Source organism: Chrysochloris asiatica, unplaced genomic scaffold, assembly GCF_000296735.1.
Source record: "Chrysochloris asiatica unplaced genomic scaffold, ChrAsi1.0 scaffold00003, whole genome shotgun sequence".
NCBI classification, from domain to species: domain Eukaryota; kingdom Metazoa; phylum Chordata; class Mammalia; order Afrosoricida; family Chrysochloridae; genus Chrysochloris; species Chrysochloris asiatica.
The window spans coordinates 21,372,838-21,397,773 of record NW_006408521.1 but is presented as its reverse complement, the minus strand read 5'-3'; the positions used below and the strand labels follow the sequence as shown (position 1 = coordinate 21,397,773).

At 40.5% G+C, this 24,936-nt stretch overlaps 1 protein-coding gene across 1 annotated transcript in view; it reads right to left on the bottom strand.

Moving 5' to 3' along the window:
- ENTPD1 (ectonucleoside triphosphate diphosphohydrolase 1) overlaps positions 1-24,936 on the bottom strand; it is a 69,875-nt gene that overhangs the window by 6,669 nt on the left and 38,270 nt on the right. Inside the window, exons 3-8 of the mRNA XM_006831453.1 lie at positions 18,500-18,617; positions 16,286-16,436; positions 12,607-12,763; positions 11,506-11,745; positions 9,720-9,980; positions 459-575 (exon numbers count right to left, since the gene is read on the bottom strand). Coding sequence (XP_006831516.1) covers positions 459-575; positions 9,720-9,980; positions 11,506-11,745; positions 12,607-12,763; positions 16,286-16,436; positions 18,500-18,617 — 1,044 coding nt within the window. The remainder of the gene's footprint in view (positions 1-458; positions 576-9,719; positions 9,981-11,505; positions 11,746-12,606; positions 12,764-16,285; positions 16,437-18,499; positions 18,618-24,936) is intronic.

Sequence of the window (24,936 nt, the reverse complement as noted above, 5' to 3'; positions counted from 1 at the left end):
AGGCATCTTTGACACAGGTTGTTGTTGTTGTGAAGTGCCGTCAAGTCAGTTACAACCCATAGCGACCCTGTATAGGGTTTCCGAGGAGCAGCTGGTGAGCTTGAACCACTGACCTTGCAGTTCAAATGGCTTTACAGTCTGGTGCATTAACCCACAGCACCACACCAAGACTTTGACATGGGTAGTAGTGGTAAAAAGGTCTTACTTACCACATGACATCTATGATGTTGCTAATAGAACTCTGACTTGGGGGATAGGGAAATTGGCATAGACAACAGTATGTTATCTCCAATTTGTGTATGAATGCATTCCTACTGGGGGCCACCATCCAGGCATCTCTAACACGTTTGTTGGATCTTGGTCAAGGCAGACTAGTCCCATTTTCAGAGCAGACTAGCATCTTCCATGCTATCAAGAGCACAGGATCATTGTCATAGTTGCTGTTTCTAATCACCTACCACAGACCAAGGCGTAGAGCAGAACTCTTCCATTTTGTGAGTCACCATATCAAGACTGGATACTTTATCTGATGTCAAGTTTAGAAAATCCATCGCATAGTAATAAGCTGAAAATGCCTGCAAGAGAAAAAAATGCATGAGTGTGTCCAACACAGGAACATTGAGATGCTTTTCAGAAGGCCATGTCCCTAGTTCCTCCCCACTCCCTAAACAAACTCACTACTGCCATCTAGTTGGTTCTGACTCACAGAAACCCTACTGAGACTATCAATCTTTACAGGAGCAGATCGTCTCATCTTTCTCTTGCAAAGCACCCAGTGGGTTTGAACCGCTGGCCTCACTAACTGCAATCTCCATGCCTGGCCCACAGTGCTACTGGAAATCTCTTGAGTGGCTTAATAGACCAAGTTATAGTCTAGACCCAAACTTGTCCACAGCAACTTTTTGAAAAAGGGATTTCTGAGCCACTTAGCTTTTAATTTTTCTCTGTAATCTTTAAATTTTTTTTATTGTGGAAAAATATATAACAATAAGTTTGCTATTTTAGTGTATATAAGTCACTGATGTTAATTACATGCACCATGCTATACATCCATAAGTTGTTCATTTCCACAACTTTTCATCACCCTTAACGGAAACTCAGTACCTGGTTAGCAATACCTCTTCACTCCCACCGTTCCTTCTTGTTGTTTGCCATTGAGTCAATTCTGACTCATAGCAACCCTGTATAGGGTTTCTGAGGAGCAGCTGGTGGGTTTGAACCTCAGACCTTATGGTTTGAAGTCCAGTGCTTATCCTACATTTTCCTATTCTAGATATTTCAAAAAGTGTGATCAGATAATAATTGTCTTTTATGTGTCTGACATTCTACTCAGCATAATGTTTTACATTCTAATCAGCATACTGTTTTACATTCTGCTCAGCATGTTTTCAAGACTTACCTATGATGTACCATTTATCAGAACGTCATTTCTCTTTATTAGTGAATAATATGACATTATATGTATACCCCATATTTTGTTGATTCAGTCATCTGTTGCTACACATGTGGATACTTTCTACTTTGGGTTGTTGTGAAGAAGACTGCAGTGAATACCAATGTGCATGATCTGCTTTCGGGGTTGTTGGGTGTACATGTAGGAGTGCAATTGCTGGCTATATGGTAATTCTATGTTTAACTTTTTAAGGAGCTGCCAAATTTTTTCATCGCAACTGTCCCATTTGACATTCCTACCAGCAATGCAGGAGGATTCCAGTTCTTCCACATCCTCCTTAACATCATTTCTGGTTATTGTTGGGTTTTTTTTCTGATAATAGCTATCCTATTGGGTTTGAAGTGGGTTCCCATTTGAGGTTTTAATTTGCATCTTTTCATGTACTTAGGGGCAAATATGCATGTTTTCTTTGGAGAAATGTCTTCTCAAGTCTTTTGCCTTTTTTTGAAATTGGGTTTCTTGCCTTTTTATTGCTGCATTGTAGAGGCAGGTATATTTTAAATATATATCATAACATGTGTCTGTATGTGTATAGATATTTAAAATAGATCTGTCTCTATAATGCAACAATAAGAAGATAAACCAATTTTAAAAAGAGTCCTGGTGTGGTGTATTAGGATAAGCACTGGGCTGCTATCCACAAGGTCAGCAGATCAAATCCACCAGCCACTCCTAGGAAACTTTATACAGGGTTGATATGAGTCAGAACTGACTGGATGTCACTTAGCAGCAGCAACTTACTTTGAAAAAGGTAGACCGCTTTATAACTATAGAAGATAACTTTTCTTTGCTAGACAGCCTAAAATATGTTCTATATTTTATCAATCCCAGGTATGGCTCAGCAATGTGCTCCCTTAACACAGTTATTAATTTCTTCCAGAACCTCGAAACATTTCTTTCCAGACCACTGAAGTATATTTTTGTCCTCATTCTTCCTAAAATCACCACCATTTTCCTATACTATAGAAACCTGAGTTTACAGGCCATAAATCTCAAAGGCATCTAAACATAAAATTGATACTCTTTCACTTGGGGGAGAAAGCCATCAGATACCTCCAAGAAACAGAGGAAGTATATGCCAAATAATTTTAAGAAAGAAAACTAAGGTCACTGAAGTTCTGAACTCAGTAGTAATGAGTATAAAGAAATGGGTTTAGATTTAAAAATTGGAAGGAGCCAGAAAGTTTCTATTTATTTGGGGAAGATTAAAAAAACAGAAATATAGCTCAGAGTTGGAAGTGTCTAGACTCAGCCCAATAAAAGTAACCTCCTTAGAGTTAGAGTTATTCATTCTAAAATAAAATGGAAAGCAGTATGGTATTATGCGCTTCCTTTCATCACAGATACTCCTATTGGCTATAAGATCTTCAATGGCAAATAGAAGGTATTTTAATTGAGAGGGAAGGAGTCTTCATGTCAAGGATCTATCCTATCCCCTCTGTACACAGAGTTGATAGGGATGGGCAACTTAGACATTGGCTACCTAAAATGGGAGGTAGGGGGTCCCTAAAGGCATGAAGTGACTGGCTTATAAGTTTTCAAGAGGGAGTTTAGTTTAACAGTGTGCGGGAGAATGTAGAATCCCCACTGAATAGTTTTCATCTTGTCTAGATGGGTCTGGTGAAAGGAGATGGGGATAAGAGTCTTATGATTCAATAGTGAATAATTGTTATCATGACTAATTGTTATGGTCACAACTGTAAAGTTGTGTAACATAAATGAGGGAGTAGTTAATCTTACAGTCCAGGAACAGAACACCCTAGGACCATCAAGGGAGAAGAGCATTAGAGGAATGTGGGGCCCTATCCAGAGAAGCAGTGACACCAGAGATGGAGGCAGAGATGGGGACATTTAGAGAGGGAGCAGCCGAGGACTCTAGATTCATGAAAAGAGAGGGACTGAGAGCTGGCAGCCAGGAGGAAGGCTTGCAGAATGTGCCCTGTGGTAGTTTCAATGATTATACATGCCTGAGTGTTTTTAAAAAGATTATCAGAGGCATGGCTCCTGTCTAGCCCACATGAAAACCCACTGCACTATTTACACACATACAAGTCTCTGATTATATTCACACATCTAGGCAGGCTGGTCATCTCTGTAGAATATTCCAAATACTTAAGTTCTTGTACTAGTACTTAGCATGTGTAATATTCCACACTCTGGCAGGCCTGGAAATGGAAAGATGAAAAAGTCACTAGCTCTGCCTTCAGGATATAGTGGAGGAGAAGAACCTGATATTAGTTATCTACTCTTTTCCCTGCTCCCCCAACTTTGAAGCATCTTCCCAGGAGTCCTTAGTCCACTCTAACATGCACTCAATTAATTCAACAGTGACCCCCTAACTGCCAAGACAAATAACTAGTTTTTCATTCCATATTTGCTTGACTTCTGGGCAATATTACCTTAAGTCATTTATTCATTCAACAAGTATTTACTGAATCACAACTATGTTCCAAGAACTATTCTAGGCACTGGAGTTACATCGTGATGAAACAGACAAAAATACACGTGTGTACATGCCTGGTGTTGCTCAGAACAAAACACATACACGTGTACATGGCTGGTGTTGTGCAGAACTAAACACATACACATGTGTACACGCCTGGTGTTGCTCAGAACTAAACACATACATGTATGTACACGCCTGGTATTGCTTGTGTGCTGTGGAGCTAGTGCAGACCCACAGCAACTCTAGATAGGGTTTCAACGGCTGTAAATGTTTAAGGGGACAGAAAGCCTCACCTTTCTCCTGAGGAGCGACTGGTAAATTCAAATTGCTGACCTTGTGCTTATCAGCTTAACTTGTAACCCACAACTTTACCAGTGCTCCTATGTATATGTACGTATGTAAACAACTAGGTTTTTAATACTCTTTACTGCTGCACCTCAGATACCCTATACAGGGTTGCTATCCGTCTAATGCGATAGCACTTAACAACAATCCCAATTTATTACTGAATTAGTTTCCACCCTTCCTGTTTAGAAAATGACACAGTGGGATTTTGAAAAACAATTTTTTTTCCCCTAAATTACCTCATAAATAATTCCTCACAGATGTTCCCTCTTCTTTTTTTGATGTTTCAAAATTGTCTAAAACATTGGATTCTGTCTAGCAACCAAAGCCACATTGCACCATACTGACAAGAGCATGCACAAGTTTTAAAATAGTTTCCCCCAGCTGTCTAAATTACAGCTTTCTTATGGAATGTTTTGTAAGCCAAAATGGTGTAAAGTGAAGAAGCAATTACCATTCATTTATAAAGGAAAAAATATTGAACATTCTCAGACCCAAAAAAGAACCTACCAAATCATACCAAATAATCCATAAAACCTAAAATAACACTTGTTGTTAGTGCTGTCGAGTCAGTTCTGATTCATTGATACCTAATATAGGGTTTCTGAGGCTTTAAATCTTTGAGGGAGCAGGAAGCCTCATCTTTCTCTCTCAGAGTGGCTGGTGGGCTCAAACCATCAACTTTGTGGTTCTCAGTCCAGGGTTTATCCAATGGAGCCACCACACTCCCCAAAATGGCACTGTAGGATCAACAGTGGACTGTGAACCACAAGGTCAGCAATTCAAACCCACCAGCTGTTCCTTGGAAACACTATACGGAGTCATTATGAGTCTGAACTGACTCGGCAGCACCTACAATGATAACAACATAGTAAAAGCAGAAATGATATGATAAATACACAACCTACATAAAGTAAAGGGCCATCTAGAAACTGAGCCTGAAGCATTGAGGTGAGATTTTTGCTAACACTGACAGTAGTGCCACCACGACTGCAGGGAAGTGTGACTTTCTTTTTGGAAGGGCACGTCTGCAGGATGCTTGAATGCTGACAATAGTGTGCTAGAAAAACTATATGATAATATGAATGCAGGCTAGTTCATTGTACACACAGTGTTATTTCTTTCATCACAATTGAAATGCTTAATTATGTCCAGTTTTACATTAAACATAACTCCCTTATGAGCTCTCTTAGACTTTTCTGATACCTTCAGGACACAGCTTGCTCACAGATGTACAAAATAAATTGAGATAAAGCACAGATGCTCACACCATTCAAAGCTATGGCAGCTTGACACTGAGATGCTTAGTGTAGTTCCTGGGGAAGGATCTTGAGATACCACTCTTACTGGGGGGGCGTGTTGTCTCTCTAATGGCTTGCTGCAAAACAAACATTGAAGCTAGTTTCACTTTTCACCTTAATTCACAAAAGTGAAAACTCTCTTCAGGTTCTTTCAGTTAGCAAAACCCAGCACGAATGTAGGTCTTTCATAAAAGTGAAGGATATCTCGTTTCCAACCCATGGCTACACTCCTACAGACTAACAATTAGATCATTGGTGCTGAATACAATTGTGGCCCAAATTTTCTCCTTATAGATTCTTTGTGGCTTGAGAATGCCCAGGCTAAGTGGTTCTATAACTATGGGAACGCAACTGCGTTTTTCTGTGTTGCAAATGGTTATGCTTTAGGATGAAGGGCTAGGGAATTGGAACTCTCTTTAGGACTGATAATCTAGAATGAGAATTTCTAGGAGAAAGAATTAACCTTTTTAAGGGCCTATCTAGTGTGTAGAGAGAGCAAAAAAGAGGAAGACCCTTCAAGAGACGGATTGACACAGTGGCAGCAACACTGGACTCAAAGACAACAATTGTGAGGAAGGTGCAGTACCTGGCAGTGTTCCATTCTGTTGTGCACAGAATCACTGTGAGTTGTAACCAACTCGATGGCACCTAACCACCATCACAACTCAGGTGCATTAACTCACCTGGCTACTTACAGTGGTATGGTGGGGCTGGCTCTTATGAACTCATGAGGTGATTGTTCAATTTTTAGAATTTTGGTGAACCACTTAATGTCATGCTGGTACCTTGGAATAGGCCATGTTTCCAGTATTTATACCATGGAAACTGGGAAAGACTACAACTCAACCCTCTTCTAGTGAGTTGGTTGTTAACCACTTACTAGCACACAATTGTCTGCCTACTTGATCTACTATCCACAACTACCAATGAGATGGGGATTACTGTCTCCATTTTATGGAGGAAGAAACAAACAAAATTCTTAAGACTTTAGTGAGACATTAGAGAGGAGAATTAAAACATGAAGGAAACGAAACCAGTATGGTGCTGATCCTGAGGCTCTATTCAGAGACAAACATTTCTATTCAGAGGAATGATATGAGCTAAGAATCAGAGGAATTGCTGGATTGAAGTTAGAAGACTGTGAGGAGGACAAATTCAATGAGGGACTGAGGGTAAATGTGTGGGTGTGTTGTTGTTATTTTGTGCCATTGAGTTGGTTCCAATTCATAGCGACCCTGTCTAGGGATTCCGAGGAGTGGCTGGTGGGTTTGAACCACCGACTTTGTGGTTAGCAGTCCAGGGTTCATCCTACAGCGCCAATCAGGAAAGCCTTCAGAAGGCGATCAAGGTTGATTTGAACTGCAAGGTCAGCAGTTTAAACCCACCAGCCACTCCTCAGAAACCCTAGACAGGGTCATTAAGAGTCGGACTGACTCAATGGCACTTAAAAGCAACAACCTCTCCTTACCTTAGGTGTTGTTGGGGTGGTGTGCTGTTCAGTTGGTTCTGACTCATAGTAATCCTGTATGGGGTTTCTAAGAGTATTTGCTGGGTTTGAACTACAGACCTTGCAATTAGTTCAGTGCTTAATTAACTGAATCAGAGTTAAAGGCAAGAAGTTCTATTCCCACTCCCCATCCCCACCCCAAGGAGGAAAAGTTTGCTCAAGCCTGAAGACAGGAATTGGGTTGTTTTCCAGGAGGTGGAGCTTTCAAATGGGTTCAAAAAACAACGCACAGGGTCTGTTGCTTGTCCTTCAAGTAGATTTCCTAGTAGTGACTTGAATGGAAAGGACCCTTGGCTCTTCCCAGCAGCCCTGGCCAACTTGAGCCCCTCTTGTGGCACTTTTTTTTCCTCAACAGCTCAACCCCAAGCAAGTACTCTGGGCCAAGAAAGCCCGAGATGGGCAGTCAGTGTCAGTTCAGCAACAGGGTGTCAGATGAGTCACTGGTTTGTTTCAATTTGGGACATGGAGCCAACAAAAGAAGATGGAAGGAATATACAAAGTCACTGTACCAAAAAGAAATGGCCAATGTTCAACCATTTCAAGAAGTAGCATATGATCAAGAGCCAATGTACTGAAGGAAGAAGTCTAAAGTGCACTCAAGGCATTGGCAGAAAACAAGGCACTGGGAATTGATGGAATACAAATGAAAATCTTTCAACAAACAGCATGGAGGTACTCGTTCATCTATGCCATGAAATTTGGAAGCCAGCTATCTGACCAACTGATTGGAAGAGATTCATATTTGTGCCTATTCCAAAAAGAGGTGATCAACAGACTGCAGAAATCATTGGACAGTGTCATTAATATCACACACAAGTAAATTTTTGCTAAAGAGAATTAAAAAACAGTTGTAAAAGTACATCAACAGGGATCTACTAGAGGTTCAACCTGAATTTAGACAAGGATGTAGAACAAGGAATATCATTGCTGACATCAGATCTTGGCTGAAAGTAGAGAACACCAGAAAGATGTTTACCTCTACTTTATTGACTACACAAAGGTTTTTTGATTGTGTGGATCATGACAAACTATGGACAACATTGTGAAGAATGGGTGTTCCAGCACACTTAATTGTGCTCATGAAGAACCTATGTATAGATCAAGAGGCTGTTGTTTTTAACAGAAAAAAGGAACAGTGAATGGTTTAAAATCAGGAAAGGTTTGTGCCAATGTTGTATTCCTTCACCACACTTATTCATTCTGCATTTCTAGCAAATAATCTAAGAAACTAGATTATATGAAGAACAATGTAGAATCAGGAAGACTCATTAACAACCTACCATATGCAGATGATACAACTTTGCTTGCTGAAAGCAAAGAAGACTTAAAATATTTACTGATGAAGATCAAAGACCACAGTCTTCAGTATGGGTTGAACTACAATGTAAAGAAAACAAAAATCTTCACAAATGAGGCAATAAAAAACATCATGATAAACGGAGAAAAGATTGAAGTTGTTAAAGACTTCATTTTGCTCTGATCCAATATTAACACTCATGGAAGCAGCAGTCAATAAATCAAATGACAGATTACATTGGGCAAATCTGTTGTATAAGACCTCTTAAAGTGTTCAGGAACAAAGATGTCAGTTTGAGGATCAAGGTGCATTTGACCCAAGCCATGGTATTTTCAATAGCTTCATATGCATGTGAACGTTAGACAATGAATAAGGAAAACTGTAGAAGAATTGATGCATTTAAATTAGGGGATTTAAGAAAGACATTAAAAGTACCATGGACTACTAGAAGAATAAACAAATCTGTGTTGGAAGACGTACAGCCAGAATCTCCTTAGAAGTCAGGATGGTGAGACTTCACCTTTCATACTTTGGACATATTATCAGAAGGGGCCTAGAGAAGGACACTTTACAAATAAAGTGGAGGGTCAGCAAAAAGATGGCACAGTGGCAGCCATAATGGACTCAAGTTTAACTACAATTGTGAGGATGATGTAAGACTGTTTCGTTCTGTTGTGCGTATGGTTACTGAGTTGGAACTGACTCAGTGGCACCTAACAACAAACAACAATAACGAAGGGTCACTATGAGTCAGAACTAACTCGACTGTACATAACAACAAACCAGTAACAACCAGAGTGTCCTTGTGTGGTCCTGTAGGATAAACACTGAACTGCTGACTGCAAGGTTGGTAGTTCAAATCCACCAGTCACTCCTTGAAAACCTTATACAGTGTCTGTATGAATCAGAACCAGCTCAACAACACTTAACAACAACATAGGGAAGGAATGTGCTCAAGAAAGTTCCAGGGCATGAACAATGGTAGGTCTAATACAACTATCATAATCCATTCCCCTTTAGCACAAATTGATTTAGAAGCATACGTTTCCCTAAGTTCTGGCCAATGAGACTCGAAAGGATGTTTGCTAACATCTCTGCAAAGTGAAAGAGAGATATGTATGGAAGAAACTTCCTTCTTTCTAGCTTTGGTTTTGCATGTAAAGATGTAATGCTTAAAACAGTAGCTGTTCTTAACTTGACAATGATAATGGAGAAGCTGATCTCAAGTCCTGACACTGATCTGGAAAACTAATTCTGAATTATCTACCTCAAAATGTATCATTATGTGAAAGAAAAATAGATCCTATTATTTAAATTCTTTGCTTCCCAGCTCATCGTAACCAAAACATCTTATCACTTCATAAACTTACTCCAAAATGTCCTTCAGTTGGTGGCCTGTAAATCATATCAAAGGTACAATATGAGGCATTGCAATAATTGTTCTGGAAGAGCTCAGTGATGCTTTCCTTGCACTTTTGAAAGTTTCCAGTGCCTTGTATCGTAAGGTTACGGGATGAAATCCAGTTTTTGTATATCTTGGTGCAGACGCTGCTGAAAAGGCTACTTGTGAGCACTGTCCTCTCATACCCAGGGTGAAAGCATGGTTCCATGAGGGCTCCTGGACTTGCATCCTGAATGGAAAAAAGCAACTGAAGGTATCATATGTGAATACTCTGTGTACAAAAGATCACAGCCTGACTTCATCAATGTGTAGACATCTTACAGTATCCCAGCACTGAACATTAGCATCAGTGTGTCCTGTTCAACCCTTGTAAATAGTCAGATTTGCATAAGTCACCAGAAATGCTAGTAGATATCAATGAACTTTAGCTATACACAGAAAACTGAATCCAGAGATGCCATTAGCCTAAACTGTCCCTGAGTGCTTACTCCTAAGCACATAAGTCAGGAGTAGATTCACTCAAACTATCAAACATTTTGAGCCTAGTGTAGGTCCTACGGGAGCCCTCCTGTCCCTCCCGCTCCAGACAGAAATTAGAAGCTCCAGAAGCAGAAAGTTGCCTTAGATCATCTAAAAAAATCAGTTATTTTCAGCCCACAACAACATATGTAAGAGAAGAAAGGGGGCTGCTGTGGACAAGAGACTTAGTAAAGCCATGCGGTTCAGTAGGCAACTCTCAGCATCCTCTACTCATTTGGTGGTCATTTTACAGATAGTGATTCTGAGAACCTGTAAGAGAGCTTTGTGGTGCTGTGGATTGCAAAGTCAGTTTGAACTGCAAGGCATATGGTTCAAGCTCACCAGCCGCTCCTCAGAAACCCTAAGCAGGGTCACTATGAGTCAGAAACGACTTGATGACACTTAACAAAAACATAAGGGAGCTTTAGAGGAGAGCAGAGAACTGGCTGACCTTTCAGTAAAGACAAGAAAGAGCTGGGTGCATCGTCATTGCTCTATTTGTAAGAGTGTGTTGGTAATTGTATGACACATAGCATATTTAATTTTTCTTGCCTTCCAAATGCAGAATGAATCCTGGGACAAGATTTGAAGTGTTGATTTATAAACTGTTTACCTGAAGTGCTTTCCCCCTCTTCCCCAGTTTGTTTCTAACAACATTGTTTTCTGCAATTTGGAGGAAATGGAGATTAAAAGGAGCTCTGGTAGCGTAGTGGTTACGAATTGGGCTGCAAACCTTAAGGTCAGCGGTTCGAAACTACCAGCCGCTCCGCGGGAGAAAGATGAAACTTTCTACTCCCATAAAGATTTACACCCTCGGAAACCCTGTACAGGGTCGCTATGGGTCGGAACCGACTCGATGGCACTTAACAACAACAACAGAGAACTTTATCATTTGCACATACACACACAATAATTATTCTACAATGTGATTTTGATTGCCAACCCTATATGGATGGGAAATTATTTCCTAAGAAAGCAGTCCTTGGAGATAGTACAACAAACACAGAGGTGATGTCTGAGTGGAACAACCAGATGTAGTTATACTACCTGAAATAGGAGCCACACAGGTAAATGCTGTGGGCCTGACACCCAATTTTCTTTGGTACCAGACTTGGGGAAAGGTTTGAGAAGCAGTAGCCATCTACAGATCAATTTCTAAATTAGAGAATACAAGAGGATGTGGGAATTGGTGGCCCAAATGTGGGGAGCGAAGGTCTGGATTCAGTTATACTTGCCTTAGCATTCAGAGCCAGTTTTCGCAAGAGCGCTTGATCCACCCCATGGCATAAGTAGCTGTAGGTATACACAGTGTAGTTCTTGCCATAGAGGCGAAATTGCGTCGTTTTTTTAAATTGCTTGCTAATTTGTGTACTAGTCACAAAAGTGATCTGGGTGGAGGCTCCCCCAAGGTCCAAGGCTCCATAGGTGTCCTGAGTCTCATTTTCTCTCAAAAACTGGTTTTTCCAATTATGTTTCTGAAAGAGAATACAACCATTGAATGCTAGAGGTCCCTGAACACCTCCCCCCTTCACATTATTTCTTGGACTCAGGGACTTCAAATGGCAAAGGAACTGGAGGATCCTAGTCCTGAGCCTGCATCAGAGCATTGGCAAGAAGTGAGGGGCTTCAGAGACAGAGCATAGAGTGCAGCAACAGAAAAGCAGCATAGGTTGGTGCTTACCAACAAGAGCTCTATGACCAGACAGACTTGGATTCAAATCCCCTATTCAATTGCTCATTAGCCATGTGACCTTGGAGACACTAATTACTCTCTCAAAGCCTCAATCTGGGGTTCGAAAATGGGAGTAACAATAACAACTCACAAGGTTTCTCTGAGAATGAAATCACACAGTACATGTCAAGTGCTTAGCACAGCACAAGACACACGACACTAGTCTAAGATTAGCTATTCTGATTTTTAATGATAGATTTTAAATTTCCTGTCTCCCAACCATAAATCACAAAATACAGGTTTTGTACCGTAAAGATATGACTTCCTTATTCCAGTAGCAGGCTCCTGGTATGGTGCTGTATGATCAGCATGGGACTGTGAACCACAAGGTAGGCAGTTCAAATCCACCAGCTGCTCCTCGGAAAATTTTATAGGGTTGCTATGAGATAGAACTGACTCAACAGCACTTAACAACAACAACAACAACATTACAGTAGTAGAACCTCTTGTGAGAGAATTTTGCTTCTACTGACTCATAAATGTGGGAAGAAATTCACTTGTTCATTCACTCATTTACCCATTACTTGTTTTGACCTACTGCCCAAGATAACAATGGCACTGACCTCCCAGGAAGTTGCCCCCATGAGTTTTGTAAGATATTTACCTCTAATTTGCCCAGCAGATAGTTTATGGTAATCCAACCATAAGCACCTTCCTCAAAGCCACTGATGATCCTGGCACCCTGGAAGTTAAAGGGGTAGGAGTTGAAGAGACTTGTCACAGCAGACAGGATCATCTTCGCCAACTCTTCATTTTCCATCCTACACAAAGGAATGGCTGAGGTTATTGTTTTTGTTTTAATGATTCCTCCTGCCTACTTCAGCTAAAGGTTCTGGGCAATTCTCCTGTAAAGTGAACCATAACTCATGAGAATCAACAGAGAGATGGGGACCGTCCCATGACTGTCTGAGGAGTCCTCTTTTTAGATGAGGCAGGTTTATTCTTTTAGTTCCCTCTTTAAATGCAAACGTCCCAATCCTGGACAGATAGCTCTTCTGAAAATACCAACTTTATTCTGTTAGTCCCTGGCTCAAAAAATTGCCAAAGGCTCTTAAAATTACCGTAGGTCTGGTAACAAGACATTGAGCTGATGAGTGTTACATTAGTCAATGATGGCGGGCTTTGGCTGATTACAGCCAGGCTCTGTTTGAGGGTTTTTAACCTGAAACTGGAAACCAACTTTCTTCGGTACCACACTGGGAAAAATTGTCTTCATATTATGCTTGGTTTAAGAGACTGTCTGAGACTTTAAGATCTAAAGGAATCTTCCCAGGTTTTGATAAATGAAGATGGGATGCAATTATTCCCAAGATCTAGACTATGCAACATGAGTACTTCAGGGTAAGAAGCTGTTGTCATCCATCTGGTATTACCCATGGCAATTGAGTTGATTCTGACTCACATGGATCCTACATAAGGTTTCCGAGGCTGTACATCTTTATGGGAGCTGAAAGCCTCATTTCTCCCCATCCCCTTTTCCACTCCACCCTATTCCCACCCATAGAGCAGCTGGTGAGTTTGAACTGCAGACCTTGTGGTTAGCAGTTCAGTGCTTATCCTACAGCACCACCAGAGCGCCTTCCACCTGGTATTGTTGTTGTTAAAGTCATCAAGTCGATTCCGACTCATAGCGACCCTGTATAGGGTATCCAAGGAATGGCTGGTGGATTTGAACCGCAGATCTTGAGGCCCAGTGAAAATACCATGGCTTGGATAAGAAACACGTATTCCTCAAACTGATATCCTTGCTCTCTAATACTTAAAAAGAGCTCTTTTGCAGCAGATTTGCCTAATGCTATAAATACATCATTTGATTTTTTTGACTCCTGTTTCCATGAGTGTTGATTGTGGATACAAGCAAATTGAAGTCTTTAACAACTTCAAACTTTTCTCCATTTATCATGATGTTATTTATTGGTCCAGTTGTGAGGATTTTTGTTACCTTTACATTAAAGTGCAATTCATACTGATGGTTTTTATCTGCATCAGTGTTTTAAGCTCTCTTCCCTTCCAGTAAGCAAGGTTGTATCATCTGCATATCACAGATTGTTAATGAGTCATCCTCCAATCTTGATGCCATATTCTTCATCATATAATCCATCTTCTTGATTTATTTGCTCAGCATTCAGATTGAATAAATATGGTGAAAGGATATGGCTCTGGCACACACCTTTCTTGATTTTAAACCACTCAGTATCCCCTTGTTCTGTTCTAACAATTGCTTCTTGGTCTATGTACAGGTTTCTCATGAGCACAGTTAAGTGTTCTGGAATACCCATTCTTCACAATGTTAATTATGCTGTGCTGTTAAGTGCCATGAAATAGTTTATGATCCACACAATTCAAAGTCTTTGCATAGTCAATACTAATCACAAGTAAACATCTTTCTTGTATTCTCTGTTTTCAGTCAAGATACATTTGACATCAGGTAAGATATCACTAATTCCACACCCTCTTTTGAACCTAATTTGAATGTCTGGTAGTTCCTTGTTGATTATTATACTATATGTACCTTATATTTCAATAGCCTCATATGCATATGAAAGCTGGACAATGAATAAAGGAAGACCGTAGAAGCATTGATGCTTTTGAGTTATGGTATTGGAAGAGAATATTGAAAGTACTATGGGCTGCCAAAAGAACAAACAGATCTATGTTGGAAGAAGTGCAGCCAGAGTGCTCCTTGGAGGCCTGGATTGCCAAACTTCATCTCTCATACTTCGGACATATTGTCAGGACAGACCATTCACTGGAGAAGGATATCATGTTTGGTAAGGTGGAAGGTCAGAGAAAAAGAGGAAGACCCCCAGTGAGATGGATTGGCAAAGTGGCAGCATCAGTGGGCTCAAGCATGGCAACGATAATGAGGTTGGCCCAGGATTGGGCAGTGTTTCATTCTGCTGTGCATAAGGTCGCTATGAGTCAGTCCTGACTCGATGGCATCTAACAACAAAACAACCTTATTTTCTACCTATGTGAAATTATTTATAGTTGTCTGAACAATGCCCTCGTCTGTCACACTTCCCTGCAGGAGTATAAGGACTTTGTTCTATACACAGCTATATCTCCAGCACTTAGAATAGAGCAGCTGCTCCTTGGAAACCCTATACAGGGTCGCTATGAAACGGAACTGACTCTACAACACTTAACAACAACAATAACAACAACATAGGGTTTCTTAGGCTACAATCTATGCAAGATTCCATGGAGTCACTGGTGGGTTCGAACTACTGACCTTTCAGTTAGCAACCGAGAGCTTAATCACTGTGCCACCAGGGCGATTTATGCCTAGTACATAATGAGGGGCTTCAGAAGTTCATAGAAACATGAAATTAAAGGATAATGAAATCTTTCTGCAAACTTTTTGAAGCCCCTTCGTAGGTGCTAAATAAACATTGGTTACTAAACACATGCCGTCTGTCTGCTTTGCTTGTAATGCCCTTTTCCCACCCTTTACCTATACTTTAGTGGTTACGAATCGGGCTGTGAACCTTAAAGTCAGGGGTTCGAAACTACCAGCCGCTCCGCGGGAGAAAGATGAGGCTTTCTGCTCCTGTAAAGATTTATACCCTCGGAAACCCTGTACAGGGTCGCTATGGGTCGGAACTGACTCGACGGCGCTTAACAACAATAACAACAACAACAACAACCTATACTTTAAGGAGCTCTGGTAGTGTAGGGGTTACGATTCAGGGTGCTAACTTCAAGATCAGCAGTTCAAAACTATCAGCTGTTCCGTGAGAGAAAGATGAGGCTTTCTGCTTACATAAAGATTTACAGCCTCGGAAACCCTATGCAGGGTCACTATGAGTCAGAAATGACTCCAAGGCACAAAACCGCCACCACCTGTCCTTTACGATTCAGCTCAAGTGCCCCTCTTCTACTGTGTCTTCTTGACCTCATACCATTCTGGGAGGGCCAAGGGGACTCTCACAACACACAGAATTTGTCTCTTTTGATCCTCCCTCTCAGATATTAAATGCCAAGTCTGGGGCCCAAGTCCCAGAGAATCTAGTCTCAGTCTTTCTTCACCTGTGCCCACTCTGTGTTCCCCATGGTGAAATTAGCAAGAGGGCTTTTTACATGATTAAAACCCCGCCATTATACATTTTAAGAAGTTGGGATTATTGTTCATTTATTGAAATTTTCTTTTATAGGTACAGACATTCAAAGTGTGTAGAGTTGAGAGTGTTAGGATATACAGTGCTGTCTCGTTACTTCAGAGCTTCCTACACTGCCTAATCTAATTCTGAGTTGTTCTCGGTCCCCACATGCTGCGATACCTAAGCAACCGCATGCCTGCTGTGGCTCCCAGGTAAAGAGGTGTATCTTGGTGCTTGTACTTTGGAATCAGATCCTTGGCTTTTCCCATGCATTTAGACAGGTAAACGGGTATATCTTGTAAGTTTGAAGCATATGACGAGATTCCAGGACCTATAGGAAGGTGTAAAACAAGATGACAAGACTTTAAAAAAAAATTTTTTTTAATTATTGAAAACAAAAAACAAAAACAAGTATAGGACATACCTCCTCAAACATAAGACATTTTTATAACTTGCCAATATTAGAATAACATACCAGGGTTTGATGAGCATATGGAAGAAAACAATGATTTGGTATATTAGATAGCTGTCCTTACAGGGTAGCTAACCTTGACAGGATTTCTTTTCAGACATGGGCTAGGTCTAGCCACTGCTCAATAATTTTACCACTGGATGGTGAGATTCTCATTTTCAATTGCATGACCTTCCTAGCACATTCTCTCAGATTTTAATGCACTTAGATTTCAATGGGGATCTGAATAGCGGACTCTATAGGCCACCGAGCTAACAGTTACCTTCTGGGGTATCAGTTACCTTCCGACTAAAAATAGTCAGCAGGTCTTTGACTTAAAAGGTCAATAGTGACCAAGATCAGAAAGATTATGGTACAAGGCGATGATGTTTAAAGCATGATGGAGTGTTTGGGTGGGAGTGAATAGAGAAATCTGAACTAGCAACAACCCTAACTTAGTTTGTGACCCTAAAAGGAAACTAACCAGAAAAATAATATTAGTTTGTAATGCAGAAACTCAGAGTAGCAGAAACTCAGAGTGCTGTTAGGAGACCTGCACTCCAGGCCTGCCACTGGTTCATTTCAGTTCAACCCTCTGCTGAGAATTTGCATTTCCACTCAGATACACTGAATCGGATTCTACATGTAAGCAAGATTCCCCAGGCGATTCTTACGTATACATGAGGGATCTATAAGAATCACTTGAGGATCTTGTTAAATTTAAGCTCTAATCCAGTGTACCTGGGATAGAAATGCAAATTCTCCCCACGGAGTCAAACCAGAATGAACCGATTCCAAGCCCTGTCAAAGTCTTGTCCTGGTTCTGTTGCTACTTCCAAGTCATTAATCTTCCAGGTTTTTCTTTTCTGTAAAACAAGATTTAAATAATATATAAGATCTTCTTCCATCCCTAAGACTTTATGATAATTCTATCATTTGGTCTTCTCTGCCCACCACGTATGCAAAATGTTTTAGGGACTCTCTTCCTGGCTGGAAATTAGAGAACAATGAGTAAAAGCAGGAATTCTCTGGATAGCAACATCAGTACTATCTGGAGGATTTATTACAGATGCAAATCGTCAGGCCCCACTCCAACATGTTGTTGTTGTTGCCATGGGGTTGGTTCTGACTCATAGCAGTACTGTATAGACTTTCTGAGGAGTGGCTAGTGGGTTTGAACTGCCAACCTTGTGGATAGCAGTCTAGTGCTTATCCTTAGTGCTATACCAGGACTCCCCCTCCAGACCAGAAATTCTGGTAGTAGGGTCCAGTGTCTGTTTTTAATAATCCCTACTGGTGATTCTCCTGGTGACCCCAGGGGTTACAAAGTAGAAACAATCCACAGAGTTTTCTTGACTGAAATCTTTATGGAAGCAGTTCCCTAGGCCTATTTTCTACAGAGTTGTTATGAACTGAAGGTCGACTTGACCACACCAACAAGAAGTGATTTTGTTGATTCAAGTTTGAGAACCACTGGTTAAAAGCATGGGTTTGAGCCCTTGGTTTGAACCCCTGTTCTGAACCCCAGCTCCATCACTTACTAGCACAAGTAACCTTAAATAAATGACATAGTCTCGTCTCTACCTCAGTTCACTCAGTTAAGAAACGGGAATAATACATAGTTCACAGGGAGATTTTTTGATGTTGACATGAGATTATACATGTTCAGTATTTGCCTAGTGCTTAGCACACAGATGTGTTCCATTAACAGAATCAACTATTACTATATTATCCTTAAGTTTGCTTACTCTTCAAGGACTGAGTTGTTAAGGGCTGATTTTGATATTATTTTTATAAAGATAATAAAATAACAATAGCAATGTCTACTATTTCTTTACTTGACTATAATTTAGGGCTACTTTTCCTGCATTCCACTCATCATGCTTCTCATGGTCTTATGCCCAATTTCTTTCCCCTCTCCCCTTTTTTTTTTACAGTCTTACCTTTGACTTCGCAGGATGCCGTTTCATACACCAACCCTGTGTCATTCATTTTTTCTGCTGACCATTTATAGATGTACATGGATGTGTGAGAAGAGCCCGCATCAAACACAATTCCATACTGAGGACAAAACAAACCAAGAACTTAGTGTTACATCATTCTTCATTGTATTCAGTTAGCAACAGAATAGGACAAAAGCTTTCAGAATCACTAGGGGAAAGTACTTTGTATTTGAGGGGGACATTGGGAGGCAACCTGGAGTTGTTCTAGTCACAGGATTTACTAGGACACCCATCCCTCTAGAAGAGTGCCTCTTAATGCAAGCTATATGTGAGGAACATCCAGACCTTACCCAGGGTGGAAACTGAACATTGTTATCTTAAAAGCTCCAGGGTGAGTCTAATGTACAGTCAAGATTCAGAACTTTGTGTTGGAGTAGCTGAGGCACTATGGAAGGAAGAAATGTGATTTAATTGGTCTGGTCTGTGGCCTGGGATTTGGACGGTTTATGAGATTCCCAGGTGATTCAAATGCGCAGACAAGTTTGGGGACCACTAAGATAATCTATATCTATAGAAATTATATTTTCATCTAGGTTACATGGAGTTTGTTTTAAAGAAAGAAATAGAAAATACTAAGTGCACTTGGTTTTTAATGATGAATAAAACTTTTATTCTATAAATTTTCATAGATATGTACTTTAACTTCATGTTTTAGGTTTTTATAAAAGGGGAAGATGAAAGGAAGAGTAAAGGAAGAAAGACAGCGGAGGGAATGTTTAAAAGCATGAGGAAGAACTAGAGAATCAGAAGAGAAAGCGAGAGCAACAAAGTCATCGTTGTATATTTGATGAGTTTACAATTTAATCCCCTCTATATGAGTGAGGGGGTCCTGGGGTGTCACTGGAGGATAAGCACTGGACTTCCCATCACAAGTTCAGTGCTTCAAACCCACCAATCGCTTCTTGGAAACTCTACGAGGTCACTATGAATTGGAACCAACTTGATGGCACTTAGCAGCAATAACATATAGGTGAGAAACTAAAGTACATTTACCCATACTATACAGGTGACAGAGTCTGGCCTTGAATCCTGAGTCAAATTCAAGAGCTTATGCTCTTTCACAAAAACAAAGAAGCAAGGCTGGCTATAGATTTCAAATTGGTGTTCTATTTAAGGACTTTCTAATGAGTCCTGGTGTGGCACTGTGGGTTAATGCGTCAGACTGCAAAGCCGTTTGAACTGTAAGGTCGGTGGTTCAAGCTCACCAGCTGCTCAAACTGTAAGGTCTGTGGTTCAAGCTCACCAGCTGCTCCTCAGAAACCCTATGCAGGGTCACTATGGGTCGGAATCGACTCAACGGCACATAACAACAACAACAGTGAGAGATAACTACAAAAAAGTGTGCCATTCTAGGTATATATCTTGATGAATTTTTGCATTTGTGCACATCCACAAAAAACCACCAAGAACAAGATACAAAGCATTTTTAGCATTCAGGAAGCGTCCTCATTCTCCTCAGTCAGTTTCCCCAAGGGTAACCACTGTCTTCACTCCTAGCACCATAAAAAGGCCTTGCCTGTTTGGAACTGCATATGGACAGCTCCTATAGTGTGCCTGCCTTCCTTGTTTCACTCTACACTGTATCTGGGAGGTGCATTCAGTGTGACCAGTAGTTCATCCTTCACTGCTGTGGAGTATTTGGTTGTGTGTGTATAGCACAGCAAATTTATCCACTCTACTCTCAAAGGACATTTGGGCTGCTTCCAGTTTTGGGCTACTGGGAATATAGGAGCCAGGAAAATTCTTGCATATGTCTTTTGGTGAATAAAAGAAGTTCTCATTTCTTTTGGGTATTCAGCAGGAATAGATTGTGGAATGCTCATTGTGATCAATTGGTATAAAAAACGGATTCTGTGGCTATATCCTGGCTTAAACAGGAAAAAGCCATGACTGATCAACAAGTCTTCCATGAGCTTGTGAGGAGAGCACAGTGGCACATGGCTTTTATTTGTCAGTTCTGAACTAGACAGAAATATGGAGGAAAGCAAACAGGGAACCAAAAGGAAGAGAATGGAAGAAAGAAAGACTGAAATGTAAACAAAGTATTCTCATATTTTGTTGCTCATTTGAGCTATGGACCTCAAAGTGTTCTCTGCTAGCATAGTGGTTATGAGTCAGACTGCTAGCCTCAAGGTCAGCAGTTTAAAACTACCAGTCGTTCCACGGGAGAAAGATGAGGCTTTCTGTCCATAAGGATTTGCAGCCTCGGAAATCCTACACAGGGTCGCTCGCTATGAGTCTGAACCAACTCCACAGCACACCACCACCACAGTTCAGCTCTGTGTGTGTGTGTGTGTGTGTGTGTGTGTACTAGACTAGCTGTCATTGAGTCAATTACAGCTTACAGTGTTAAGTCAATTCCAACTTCTGTGTATCATAGAACTGTGCTCCAAAGGGTTGTTAATGGCTGTTTTTTAAACACAGATCACTAGTCATTTCTTCTGAGGTACCCCTGGGTGGGCTTTCAATCTCTTGGTTAGTAGCCAAGTATGTTAAACAATTACATTACTCAGGACTTTTCCTTCCCTCACTCTCTCTTTGTATATATACACATACATACATATGTACACATATATATTATACACATACATATGACTATGAGAAGGCTTCAGACAGTTTGAGGAAGCATTCATTATCTTTTCATTACATTTTCCCATGAACTTTTTGAACATGTGTATTAAGTCCAAAAGTATTGCTACTAGGGTTCCAGTCCATATATGGCAAAGTTTTAAACATGTCTGGAGGTAAGTTCTCTCAGTAATATACTTGTCTTAGTCATATTAGTACGCCTTCAAAAAACGGTCTGTGGTGCAGTGAATTCTTTAGCATGGCTCTTTTTTAGCTATGCCCTTTGTAACTCCCAACTAAATGACCATGCAGTTTGAATATATTTACTCTGTAAAAACTTGGAAATCTAATGAGGGAATTGGTTAATGTTGATGAGTAGAAAATGAGCCATCTAGAAAAGAGAGAAAGGGAACTCACTACCATCAATAAAGAGAAGCCAGGAATGGAGGGGCATGTCATTTGGAACCTGAGATCCCTGCACACTGGAGCTCCTCAATCCACAGACAGAAAATTGTGACACCAGAGAAGTGGCAGAGGAGAGGCAGCAGCAGAACCCAGAGCCAGGGCACAGCACAGAACCACAGGTTTCGCAGCCCATGGAGAAAATACAGCTGAGTGCTTCTTGGGCAGGAGGCTAGCTTGAGGAATGGGGTACCTCCAAATACTTAGTTGGTGAGCTAGGTTTGCTGACACATAGAGTCAGAACTGAGCACCTTTGGGCTTCGCTTACAGCGAAGTGCCTTCTGGGCATTAATTATATCAGTGCTATAAGAGCCACTGGAGCTCTGGTAGCATAGAGGTTACGAATTGGGCTGTGAACCGCAAGGTCAGCAGTTCGAAACTACCAGCTGCTCCATGAGAGAAAGATGAGGTGTTCTGCTCCTGTAAAGATTTACAGCCTCGGAAACCCTGTTCAGGGTCGCTATGGGTCGGAACCAACTCGACAGCACTTTACAACAACAACATAAGAGCCACAATTTGACCTTGAACATATCCCACCTGAATTTAAAGATCATCTCAAGAACAGATTTGATAAATTAGACAATAAAAACCAAAGACCAGAAGAGTTGTGGGAAGACATCAAGGACATCATACAGGAAGAAAGCAAAAGGTCATTAAGAAGACAAGAAAGGAGTAGAGCTTTGAGGGTGGGGCTAGAGCCAGCCCAAACGGAGAATCTTAAGCAGACAAAAGCCAGAGGAGAATTCTCTGCCCTAGCTTGAAGTCTTAAGGCGTGTAGCAGGCAGGGGCGCAGTAAGCAACTGAAATACGGTGACTCTCGGACGTCTTCAGATGCCTACCTCCTGATCGTAGCAATAATAATTACAACAAAATAAGAATAATCATGCCCAACAAGAAACAACTAACATTATTGAAGCATCTCCAAAAGCAGAAAAAGGCAGCAGATACAAATAAGCTGGAGACAGACAAAGATATTATAGAGGAGGAAGAGCGGGTTCTGGATTTGCCTGAGAGGGAATTCAGAAGAATGATATGGAAACAAATTCAAATACTCTGAAAAGGGGTTGAGGAAAACAAGGAAGAAGTAACCAGAATCAGGAACAATCTAATAGGATTGACACAGCACTGGAAACAATTCAAAACCTGCAAAAAGATGTCCAGATGATCAATAACAAGATATCAGAAATAGATAATAGTCTAAAAAGGGAACGGAACAGACTGGAAGAGGTGGAAGCCAGAACTAGCAAGCTGGAAGACAAATCTGTCAGTACAGCCAAGATAGAACAGCAAACAGCTAAAAAGATAAAACAGTCTGAAGACAATCTAAGACACATGCTGGATAACATGAAGAGGAATAATGTAAGAATTATTGGCATTCTGGAACAAGAAGAATCAAGGAAATCTACAGAGGAGCTAGTGGAAGAGCTTCTGGAGGAAAACGTCCCTAACATCTTTAAAGACGAGAAAATATACATTCAAGAAGCCCAACGTACCCCAGGAAGGATAGACCCCAAAAGAAAATCTCCAAGACATATAATAATCAAGCTCTCCAAAACCAAAGACAAGGAAAAAATACTAAGAGCAGCCAGGGAGAAGAGAAATATAACATATAAAGGCAAACAAATTAGATTAAGTGCTGACTATTCAGAACAAACCATGCAGGCAAGAAGGCAATGGGGAGACATATTCAAAACCCTGCAAGAAAAAAACTGTCAACCAGGAATCATCATCCAGCAAAACTATCAATTAAATATGATGGCACAATCAAAACATTCCAGGATAAACAGAATCTGAGGGAATTCATCAAAACCAACCTAGCACTTCAAAACATCCAAAAGGGAGTTCTGGGGATGGAGAACCAACAAGAACAGACAACAAACAGAGATTGACAGGTATGGCAACATCACCTGGAACACAGTCAACAGAAAGCAGAGTCCAGAATGGAACAAGACTACAACAAACTCAAGGGAACCCAGAGATTGACTGAAAGACATAAACATATCAATGTCAAAGAAGGGACAAACACAGCAACAGAAGCACAGGTGGTGGAGATGCCAGATAAATTGCAGGTTGCAATGGAATATCCTAAATGCAGAGAAAAGCTAGTAGCCTACAAGGTAACCCCAAAGAAAGTTAACGCCCCACAACAGATCATGAACATGAACTCCCAAACAGAACAACCAAACAAAGAAGCTAGGAAGAAACTGACCAGAATCAACTCAAAAAACACAAACCCAATACAAGAAGGTAAGCAGAACCAAAGAATGAACAATATCACCAAAAATGTAACACAATGACAGTAATCAACTCATACTTATCAATAATTACATTGACTGTAAATGGACTGAATGCACCAGTGAAGAGACAAAGAATGGCAGAATGGATAAAAAAACAAGATCCATCAATATGCTGCCTCCAAGAAACACACCTTACACACAAAGACAAAAACAGACTAAGAGTCAAAGGATGGAAAATGATTTACCAAGCCAACAATAGCTCTAAACAAGCAGGAGTCGCAATACTAATCTCCGACAAAGTACACTTTAAGATAAAAACATGCATAAGAGACAAAGAAGGACACTATCTCATTATCAAAGGATCAATTGAGCAAGAAGACATAACCATAATAAACATTTATGCTCCCAATGAAAGAGCACCAAGACACATGAAGAAAACCTTAATGGAATTGAAGAAAGAAAGAATAAATGCACAATTATAGTAGGAGATTTCAACACACCACTCTCGAAAAGGGATAGAACAACCAGAAAAAAACTTGACAATGCCACAGAGGAACTTAACAACACAATCAACCAACTTGACCTTATAGATATATACAGAGCATTCTATGCGTTGCAATAAACATTCTTCTCCAGGGTGCATGGAACGTTCTCCAGAATTGACCATGTGTTAGGCCACAAAGCAAGCCTCCATAAATTTACAACCATCAAAACTCTACAGAGCACCTTCTCAGACCATACCGCTATAAGACTAGAAATCAACAATAAGAAGTCCAAATCAATAAAGTCGAATACATGGAAGCTGAACAACACCCTGCTAAAAAGTGACTGGGTAAAAGAATAAATTAAACGTGAAATCACTAAGTTCCTAGAAACAAACAAGAATGAAAACACAACATACCAAAATCTCTGGGACACAGCGAAAGCAGTCCTGAGAGGTCAATTTATTGCAATAAATGCACACATCCAAAAAGAGGAAAGAGACAAAATCAACACGTTAACACAGCACCTTCAACAAATAGAAGTAGACCAGCAGAGGGAACCTACAGTCACCAAAAGAAGGGAAATAATAAAGCTCAGAGCAGAAATAAATGAGATGGAAAACCGAAA